Source organism: Struthio camelus, chromosome 4 (genome assembly GCF_040807025.1).
Source record: "Struthio camelus isolate bStrCam1 chromosome 4, bStrCam1.hap1, whole genome shotgun sequence".
Taxonomy (NCBI): domain Eukaryota; kingdom Metazoa; phylum Chordata; class Aves; order Struthioniformes; family Struthionidae; genus Struthio; species Struthio camelus.
This window is the reverse complement of record NC_090945.1, coordinates 70,451,060-70,461,830: the sequence shown is the minus strand read 5'-3', so window position 1 is coordinate 70,461,830 and position 10,771 is coordinate 70,451,060. Positions and strand designations below refer to the sequence as shown.

The window sequence follows — 10,771 nt, the reverse complement described above, 5'->3', positions numbered from 1 at the left end:
GGTTTAATACCATTATCACTAATAATATTGAACACTAGAAGTGTTCATCTGTTGTACATCTGTTACCTGCTATGTTTATAAATGTTTCTGTGGTAATTTTTATTTTCCATTCAATTTCTTTTGCTGTAACTTACCATTGTAGTATAAATGTAATGATAATATTGAAAAATATTAATCATAACATGTTAACTTCAGAAAAGTAATGACTCAGATCTGCAACTTCTCTTATGTATACTATCAATAATCTCTTAACAGACAGGTATCAAAAATTCACACAATTAGCACCTTTTACGTAAAATTTTAGAAAAGCACACTGAGCATGTTTTCAAAATTCTTATTTTTATTGTTTGCAGTAACTGTAGCATCATTTACAGCTTGTATCTCTAACAAATCAAAGCAAATCTGCACACAGAACAACTTATTCAAGAACAGCACTTTTAAAGTTAAAGTGGAATCTTGGTTATATAAATCCAGTTACATTGTGTGTAATATACTTAGGAACAATTAGTTTATCATAATACTTTCAGTACAGTCATTCCAGTTTCATGCATCTTTCAGGGCTGTTAAAAAGTTTCATTTTAGGGGTGCAAAGGGAAAACAGCTACAAGATTTATAGAGATGACTGATTCATTTTGAAACCAAAATTCATTAGTCTGAAGTATTAAACTACAGCAGGGATCTTTCTTCAGCTTTAAACATTTTGTTCTGCAAAACAAAAGAAGAAGAAATTAGTCACTTTGCTGTATTAAGCACAGTTCGGATCATCAGCAGTCTACACACTTTAACTAACTTGCTGGCTCATGTTACATATATTCCCATTTCTGCTGAAAGTTTGTCAAGTTTTAACAGTCAGCTCCTGGATTCTCTCTGAAGTGAAAGGTAAGCAGATAAAAATCCCATTACTTCTGTGAGGGCTTTGTCTTTTTAAATCCTGGCTGAAAAACTGAGACTTACCCACAGAGTCTGCACGTGATCACCTATCCCTTCTAGAAAACAAACACAGAAACTAAGACTTTCAAACAGTTTGCTTTTATTCATTTTTGCAAGCTTTTTATGAACTAATTTTAAAATTAAAACAGACAATTATTAACTAGCAGTTTTGATGAACAAGCTTTATTCTCTCAAATTCTGAATGTAGTTCTCTCTAAACTGCACTGTTTTATGGGTCTGAGGCACTTTTTATTTATTCCGTTTCATTGGTTTAAATCAAAAAATCAGCACAAGGGGGAAGGAATGGCAGGAGGAGGAAAATAAACCCAATTCAAGCAGTTAGAACTGATACACCACGGGATTAAGAAATACATACTAAACAGGAAACGCACAAGCAATCTTCAGAATGGCACTACTCATTATCAGCAGAAATGACAAGCACTACATCCCAGTACATACTAAAGGCCTCATATGAGGACATCAGGGACTCTGGGACTACTAAACATCAGCAGGAATTTAGGCTGGTCAGACCTGCAGAGGCCACAGTTCTGGCTTTGCAGTTCTGGCTCCTTTTTTGAGGAGTTAGTGAGACTAGAACCTCCCTTGTCAATACCCTTGAGAGATCCCCAAGCTCAAAATAACAAAACAGCATTGCTCTTATAGGATTACTCTTATATTCTGCTGTGCTTCAAGAGGGAGTTTTACCTGAAGGAAATCCTTAACCTCTAAAAATGCCAATAACGTAGGAGCAGAAACCATGCAGTGATTCCCAGCAATGCTCTCGTGCCAGTTTCATTGCTTCAGTTTCATTTGCAGACCCTTTACCATGTTGCATTGGTTTTATAAGAGGTAGTATTGGAGGTTTCCCTGTCTTCTTTACAGAGCTTCTACCTGCTCCCTTCGTAGAAGTTGAAGTTTTCTGGACTGATTTGTCCTGATTTGCTAGATCTTCCGGCTCCATGCCAGCAGCTATTTGCTTCATAACAGCCTCTGTGGGAGCCTTTTGGCACATGGTGGCCTTCAACACCTGAGTAGATTCACAAGCATGTGGGAGCTTTCTAAGTTCCACGGCAATCTGGTTCCAGTAAATCTTTGGATTCTTTCTGAAAGGACGACAGACTGATGGCTTGCCAGTGAATTCACACCAGTAAGACTTGCCTTGGTTTTTGCATTCAATTCTAAGTTTCATCTCCTCATCCCCGCTCACGCTCATTGTGCAGACATCTTTGGCTTTAGTCCGAAAATTGATTTCTTCACCGTTGCTTCTTTTCTTTGGTTTCAGCTTCTGTCCTAATCCTCCCATGCCACAGATCACTACTAGGAAAAGAAGAGTAACGCTCTTCATGGTGAGAGGGGCTGAGATCCTTGAGCGATCCGAAAAAGTGAAAGTAGCAGCTTGCTGTTCACAATTTAAAGGCTTGCTGTACAAAGAAGCCTCTTTCCAGCTAAAGGTGGGATGTGTATATATGTATTTTTTAATAATAAATCACCCTTCAGTATGCATGTGCCCATAATTTATAGCCCAAGGGAGTGTCAAATAACCTGTGAACTCCCAAGAAGGTAACAAGACAAATCTTGTAAATGCACTTAAATACAGCACGATAGTTGCATAACTAAGAAGCACATTCCTATCCAGGATGAACATGTCGTATTTGATTTTTAACAGGTATTTTCCATTCTCCAGCTCCTTTATAGCTATCTTCATGCCATAACTTGTCAGCCCATATCGAAGTAAACAAAATAAGAGTGCCAAAACAACTTATGCAGCTGTGTCTACATCTATGAATACATCCTATTAATAAAAACTGATTTATGAAACTGGTTTTCTGTGGATTTGCGCAGTAAGGATGTGACATTAGTACTTCATTTTGTCAGCATTTGACATACAGCATGGACACATGGAATACCCTGACAGAATCAACTGCACAGTCTTTGATCCATGCAAGATTTTTAGACTTGCAATGTTTAAACAAGATAAGAATTAAAGCTTTATCAGCATAAAATATTATGGGCCTACACATAAACCAGATATCTAAAAATTTTGTAATCATTGCCACTCCAAGGGTTATTTTCAGCCAACAGTGCAAGGCATAAGAACCAGTTTATGATGGGTCTTGGCTCAGTAATGGGGAATAGACCCCAGAAAGCATGATCTAGCCGTTAAGATGTGCTTTATCACCTTCTGTCCTTAGCTTTTTTATATTTTCCTGTTCACAATAAATGAGCTGTAAAAATACCATAAATCAATGGCAAGAGAACAGAAATATTTTAGTGTGGAATTCTGTAGTAACTAAAAAGAGCTAAGAAGAATCATAACTCCCTTGGCATTCAGGAGGTCATGAGACGAAATCCCTGCTGTCTTGTTGTATGTGACAAAACTGCTCTGGCTAATGAGACTCCATTAGGCACGTCTTTCGCAAAGATATCTACACTACACCCAGCCTGACTTGAACAGCTTGTGAAGGAGCATTATATTATTTTGGTGCACTTGAATAACTATGGGATGCTAGAAAGCCTGGGCTTAAAAACTGCCATATGTACAGGAATAGAATAACATATTGTATATTTAGCTGCTCAACAGGTATCACTAAACAAAATTTAAAGACAAAAAAAATCACTTAATACAGACTTACAGTGAAGCAAATCAAAAAAATAAAATCTGAAAAAATGCTCAGCTAATACTTGACAATAGACATTGTCCTTAGCTGCTCTGGGGTCTCAGCCATTCTCAACAGCCTGATACTAGTCTTTTCCCTCTTTGCCCCTCTCTGTTCAAAGACTTCAAAACTCTTAAAAAATACTTTACACTAGTTTCAGATCTCTGTGAAACATCCTATTTTTTTTTAGCTGCTGAAGACATGGTATTCATGAAAACAAACCAGACTACAAGGATAAAGACGAAGACAAAGGCTTGGACTCAAGAGCTCTGGCATATGTATTATGTATTGCAGTTAATATGTTGCTGACAGCCGTTTGTCCCACTTCCATCTGACATTTGTTTCCTTACAAAAGTCTGCCTGTGCTTCAGAGGAAACAGTTCGTGGTCTGGTATATTACTGAAAAACAATTGTTCTTTTATAAACCTAAGCTAAGATGTCAGCAGTGAACTGTGGGAGCTAAGAATGGCAAATTCTTAACTCTGCTGTCTGTGCCATACAGACAACAGTAGAGGCTAGCATTAACACCTTTAACACTTGTAGGATATATGGATATCCTCCGCATCTCAGAAGCTGGGATTCAGCATCTCTGCATAAATAACATTCTTCATGGCAGTTTGAAGCTCACTCACACAGAGCCAATGTTCCCACTGCTCCATTTCTTAGTCTCTCACCTTGCTTAAGTTAAAATTTTTCTGATAAAGTCAATATTCTGACATTTCACAGAAACTTTCATAAGGACAAAAAGCTTGTGATTTTCATAGGATCTTAACTCACTGCAGCACCTCCCTCTGAAAGAGACCTTTATATAAACAATTGAGACTCAAACACCAGTTAGTTAACCAAGTTCTTTTTATTTAAATGAACTGGGAACATTTTCTCAAATTAAAAATAGAAACTTTTAAATATCTACAGTTCTGAACATTATATATACACATACGCTACATACTGTCAGTTAGAAATGTTTCCACTATGACCTAAAAATTAAAAAATAAGGTTATTCCAGATTAAAAACTGGTACCACTTTTCAGCATTTCTTTAAAATCATTTCAGTGATTTTCAGGATTATCCCTACTTTAAGCCAATAAACCTTGCTGGAATCAAAGTTAAGAATACTGGCACATGAAAAAACAGTTTTAGCTCAATATACCCAATAATTTCATCTTCTGTAATGTCTTACACTAGTAATAGAGACATTTGTGGCTGTTTTGATTAATTCTGCTGTTAACGTAATTCAGCAACACAACTGTATGCCTAAATTCAAGGAAGTAACTGAAACAGTAGGAATGTAAATCCAGCTGCAACATGTTTGAATTTCAATATCAGAAGTCACATTTTAAAATTACTTAGCAAAAATAGAATCAATGGCTGCTGAAAGAGTCACAATTTAACAATGATATCTATTAAAGGACATTATAGAAACAGGTGTGAAGGAGGAAAAGAGAAGAAACAATGTAAAGCATTCTAAAAATCACCAACATTATGACATCTCTCATGCTCTTTTTGAGTACTACTGAAATCTAGAAAGCTTGGCTTTTTTGCCATATTATGCATCACACGCGCTCCCAACCCTCCCACCCAAACACAGTTTCAAACTTCTCCAAACAGTCCCTTATTGTCTATAGTCTATACCGCAAAAAACCACTAAATATTAAATAATTCAAAAAGAGGGAAAAAACAAAACTGTAACTGAAATTCAGAGACAAAGAGACACCGTGGATCCCATTACATTTAAAATTTGGTCAAAAGTGGTCATTCAAGAGCACCAAACAGCAACACTGATCATGCTGGTAAATTCATTTGTGAAGTATATTATACAATATTAAAATCTTAACTAAACATTTATAAGTTTTAAGAAAAATGTATATACAAAAGTCTCTGTATATAAAATGCATTTTTTATGTAAACATGTATATACTGTATTTAACACAACCCAGCAATTTAAGAACTTAACCAATTGTCAGGGAATAGCTAAGCAAAGTCTGTCAACCTAATGAAATTATATGCTGTGATGTAAGATAAAAAGCCCAGTGTAAAAAAGTAAAAAAAAAAAAAAAAAAGAAAAGAAAAAAAAAAAGAAAAAGAAAAAATTAATTCAAGCCTTGAACAGTGGTATTTGAGAGGCAGTGCCCTGGTCACAAAGTATTCTGTACAGTAGTTTATGGCATAACACTCAATAGTATATTTGTGATTTACAGTATGGGTTACATAAAACGAGTGGCTCAGTATTTGGAAGATGAATGCAAACACCAATACACTTGGAAGACGAATCTTGAGCCTCATTTCTCTAACCTGGAAATAATCACAAAAACAATTCAGAAAAATTTGATGAAAAAAATCACAATGTAATTTAATCAGAATGCAAGTATAGATTTAATATGAACATCACTATAGGTGAACATTTATTTATTTATCCTGCAACATTCATGCTACTGGAAGTATAGCAGCTTTATTAAACATAGCAAAGTAGTAATAGATTTGGAATCAATTTTAAAAGCTCATTGCTTACCCCTTACTGTGTCCAGTATCTGCTACCACTGTTCCACAGAGCTACACAAGAAAAACAAAGCCCCAAAATGTAATTTTCTTTAGTCCACAAATGGAACAAAAATACTGTGTATAACTGTAACAGGAGCAGGCTCATTTGGCACAAACTGTTCTCAAAATTTTACCCATATAATAAAGAATCTTTCAAAGAAGAGAGAATAGATTCACGGTTTTTGCCAGAAACCTTTCCTGTTTTCTTTGGTATTAGGATAGAAACAAATGCTTGGATTACCAGTTCAACCCCACCGACCTCCACTGAGCCCTTTAATCCAGCCTCCAATTTTGCTCACACAAAAGTGCGAGTGTATTTGATGTTATTTAGATTTCTCCTGTTTATATTTGTATAAATATCTCATACTAGTATTTTATATACATCTCTCATAGATTTCATTTATATATCTCATAAAGAGAGAGATTTATATCACTCTTTCCAGCAAAATAATTAGGTAGATTTCCAAGGATAAATAACATAGAGGCTTCTTTACACCTGCAGAAGTACAGGTTTATAGAGGCCTGTTTAAAGTCCTCAGGTCTCACAAAATGCGTAATGGGAACTGTTACCTACGTCACCTAAAGCATCTAAAATAATTTGTAAGAACGGAGAAAAAGCAGAGGTAGCATAAAAGCAAAGAGTTTGCTGAATTAAAAATGAAAAATAAGACTCTATGAGTATGGGAATCCCAGACTGAGAAACTCAAAGCATTTATCTAATATAATCAGCAAATTTTCAAATAGTTTGAAGGAATACTTTCTTCTCATATGTTAACAGAGACTAAATTCTTACATTATTCTTACAGCTATATTAAAATCTAGGAAAAGGAAGTGAGAAGTGAACTAGTGGGCTTTTAACAGATTTTTTTTAATGTTAAAAATTTTTAGCTTATTCAGGAACACTATATTAAACTATTCATCAACCGCTAAAATGTCACAAAACGCATGCAGTAGGGCTCAAAAATATTAACACTGGTATTAAAGATTTAAAGATCAGAAAGTGACTTCTAAGGCCTGAGCAATTACAAGTTTCCCTTTACATAAAATAACCAAAGCCCTTAAAACTGAGTTCTTAGATCTGCCAGTGGAGATTAGTCTTTAATCAAACACCTTGTAGGTTAATTCAGGGAGTCCCGATATGGACCACATCACAATAAGGAACATAAATATCACTAAAAATAGTTATATGTAAATACCTCTTCCAGAAATAAACATGGAATCAACATTTGGTCACTAGAACAATTATTGTAAAATACATTGCTAATTAATTGTAATAATAATAATATACAACTGATGCAGCCATAAAATCTGGCAAGACTTCAAAACTTCGAGCTTTTTTTTTGGTATTCATTTGCTACTGAAAGAGCAATGACATCTTATTTGTCTGCTAAAACTCAACCTCTATTTTCAGTTATACAAAGTCAAAGTGAGCTACAGATTTTAATCATGACTTAGATCCTTCCCTAAGAAACCCAGATATCTCGTAAACCTAGAAAATAAAGTTGTGGAACATCCTATGTTATACCTATGGAAACTGAAGATGCAAAAGAAGTCTGACAATCAGCTAAGGTTTTACAGCAGGAAAGTAGTACAGAGAGAAAAACAGTTCAGAACTCTCTCTCTCTCTCTCTCAGATATAATTTGACTTTTTCATTCTGTGATGTTACATTGGTTTTACACATGCAGAAAGATTATTTTCTCTGTTCATGTTTTCGGCATACCCTGCATAGTCTGCCTTTTGCAAAGCAAAACCTCTTCTCACCATCTAAAAAGTTACAATACATAGCACAGATGTTCTGGTGATAGAGCAAATAAGCAATTAAATGCTGCGCTTATTTGTGGGGTCTCTACAGCTCCTGATTAGAATTTTAAAAGATCAGAAGAAAAAGCTGGTTTTATAAAATTCAGTTTGTGTGTTCTATACAATGCACAAGAAGAAAATATACGAATAAATTGGAGTTAAGTTGCACCTGTTTCTGTCCTAGATACTATATAAAAAGTACATTCATTTTGTAACTAGTTTTACAGACCTTTGTTTAATCATAAAAACAAAAGAACTCAGGAGTGGGAATGCATCCCACTCAATCACTTTCAATTGCTATCATATTTTAATAAATACACCCATTTCAGGTGACCCATTGTGCCAGAGAAATATGTAATTATCTGGATTTTAATTTCAAATTTTGGCAATTTCTTTGTTAAGTTCGAGAAATTTATTGCAATATCTGCTGTTATATTTTAAAAATATAAATCACACAGCATTTGCTATAGTGAATAACCATGCAAAAAACAGAATTATGTGATTCATTCTGAAACATGCAGAAAATCGGATAAGTGTTTAATATAGTATATTAAGCAAGGACACAGGAAGGCATGCAATTTCAGACTTGGTTTACCTTGTAATAACAGGATTGTGTATACCATATAAGTGTTCTTTATGATAACCATTATTACCATTTTCCATACTGTAATAAAATAAATATATGAAGAAAGACTATGTTAACTATAAGATGCACTATGTACAGCATGGTTACTAAGACATATACATGGATGGTGGTGCTATGTCTAAAGGCAAGTTGTGTCTGTACAATAGAAGGTAACTTTTCCTTTGTAACATTCAGGAGTTATGTTATAATCTTACTTTTTTATATTTTTATACCTTATATGCTCAAAAATTTAAATAATTATTAAGGTATTCTTGTTGAGTTGTACTGTAATATAAAGTCTGGTGGGGAGAAAAAAGTTACTTCTTTTGAAGTAACGAATTACATTAAAAATATAAACCTTCCCATCTTAATAAGATAATTTTAACAGATACCAGCAAAAATGTCTTACTTCTTCATGAGTATAGTTTCAACACTAAAAAAAAAAAAAATACAAGAAAGGAGAAGTAATTAACTTGATACTAGTAAGTTAGTATTTATTTTAGCTGTGTATGCCTGCTTCTGCTCTACTGACTTGTGAATATGCAATGAAAAATGAGTAGTGTGAAATGTGAGAAATTCAGTGCACAGGCTAACTGAACAATGAGCAAAATAAAGTGTAGAAAAGAAAGTAGTAAAAACAAAACCAAGGGAAAATACGTAAGAACAGTTATCATAAAGTAAAATGCCAAGTCCCTGAGACAGAGGAACTGCAATTGAAAATGGAAAGACTGGTTAGGAATAACCAAGATAGTAAGGAAGCAAATAACTAATTCAAGGAGATTACAAAGCATGCATAATTCATTTTAATAAGTAATTTAGCAAAGATAATCACTTGCACATTGGAATATATTTACATAGGGGCTGTACACTAAGGTCTGAAGACCTTATTCTGAAATAAATTTCTCCAAGACAGAGCTGGCAACACCTGTACAGAGTCATGGCAAGACATGTTAACCAAAACCCCCCTGCATGAAGCAGTGGGCAGGCACCAGCCCAAACCCGCATTACTTCACAAGACCATGCAGTTCTAATCTGATAGCACGGACTAAAGGGTTATATTACCTTCATGTGCTGACGCTAGTAAAAAATATTTCACTCCGCTTGCCGTTTAGCTTATGCTTACTTCAGAGTATATACTTACTCATCATAGACATCCTCTGTATCCATTCTACGATAGTATTTTGAGAGCTTTACAGCAAAAATTATGGCAGGAATTAAAAACATTGAAGAGCCTCCTAAACCAAACCAAAAGGTATTCTGAAACAAAACAAAATCCAGAAAAAAAAAATCAAACAAAATTTATCAAAAAGTTCTGTATCCTTTCTTGACGTTCTAAGCATTGTTTACTGTAAGAACACAGTAGAAATGAGAGGCAATGTGTGTTGGATTATCTCAATCTCCTCATACTAGTACATAACAGCGCATGTTAAGCATTCTTCACAGTCAATATAAATTAGACTAAGAACACTACCATCCTGCAAATATAACCAAAGAGAAGTTTGTCCAGCAAAGATGCTCAAATCCACAGAGAGTGAAATTACTGAGAGTGAAATATATTATTATATATTTCATTATTACGAAATTATTTCAACTCAGTCAGCCTTGGAATAGAACATAATTTTGTCTCAGGATTAATTGACTGGCTATATATTTTTTGTTTCTTAGTATTTTAAAGTAGTTGTCTTATTTGTGGTTCTTGTTAAAATGTGAGTTTCCAGCACTTTATGGAGGTAGTTTTTAACTTGCTAGCTGCAGCCCAAATTTGTGTGAATAATTTCATTATTGCTCAGATGAGATGAGTTATCACCAGATGTTAAAACGATGATTTTTCAGTTTTGATTTGTACTGGCTGGAGGCAGTTTTGACTTATATATGGCTCAGCTAGGTTCTAACATCATGAAAACTGTGGTCCATCTGTTATAATCTTGGTTGGTGGCTGCTCAGAGAGCAAGAACAGAAGCTCTGTAACTTAAAAGATGGTCAATGGGTACAAAATGGTTCTGGCAGGCTGGAAGATTTCATGGCTGAGCATTATCAAGATTAGAGTGCTTTGACTTTGGTTACACACAGTTCCTGTTTGTTAGTAGTGATTATTGCCTGGTTAAAATTGACATAAAGCTGAATAATAGCTGGGAGACACTTTAAAAGGTTTTTAGGTATATGGTTGCTTATTTTTTAAACACATGCTGTCCATTTCAAAGATCTTCTGGGAGATGAAAA

At 34.6% G+C, this 10,771-nt stretch overlaps 2 protein-coding genes across 11 annotated transcripts in view; both read right to left on the bottom strand.

Annotated features, from left to right (window-relative positions):
* Positions 1 to 623: 623 nt before the first annotated feature.
* Positions 624 to 2,389, bottom strand: FGFBP2 (fibroblast growth factor binding protein 2). Its single transcript, XM_009673282.2, has 2 exons — positions 1,636 to 2,389; positions 624 to 705 (listed from the first exon to the last, which is right to left on the bottom strand). The coding sequence occupies exon 1, from the start codon at positions 2,273 to 2,275 to the stop codon at positions 1,649 to 1,651; it is 627 nt and encodes a 208-aa protein (XP_009671577.1). The 5' UTR covers positions 2,276 to 2,389; the 3' UTR covers positions 624 to 705; positions 1,636 to 1,648.
* Positions 2,390 to 4,421: 2,032 nt separating this feature from the next.
* PROM1 (prominin 1) overlaps positions 4,422 to 10,771 on the bottom strand; it is a 65,820-nt gene continuing 59,470 nt past the window's right edge. For 5 of the 10 annotated variants that reach the window (XM_068943330.1, XM_068943327.1, XM_068943328.1 and 2 more), the window contains 4 exons: positions 9,693 to 9,808; positions 8,522 to 8,590; positions 6,097 to 6,137; positions 4,422 to 5,879 (listed from right to left, as the gene is read on the bottom strand). In XM_068943330.1, coding sequence (XP_068799431.1) covers positions 6,119 to 6,137; positions 8,522 to 8,590; positions 9,693 to 9,808 — 204 coding nt within the window. In that variant the 3' untranslated portion in view covers positions 4,422 to 5,879; positions 6,097 to 6,118. Of the gene's footprint in view, positions 5,880 to 6,096; positions 6,138 to 8,521; positions 8,591 to 9,140; positions 9,259 to 9,692; positions 9,809 to 10,771 lie in introns of those variants that run through there. The other 5 variants (XM_068943333.1, XM_068943335.1, XM_068943332.1 and 2 more) reach the window with 2 other exon arrangements.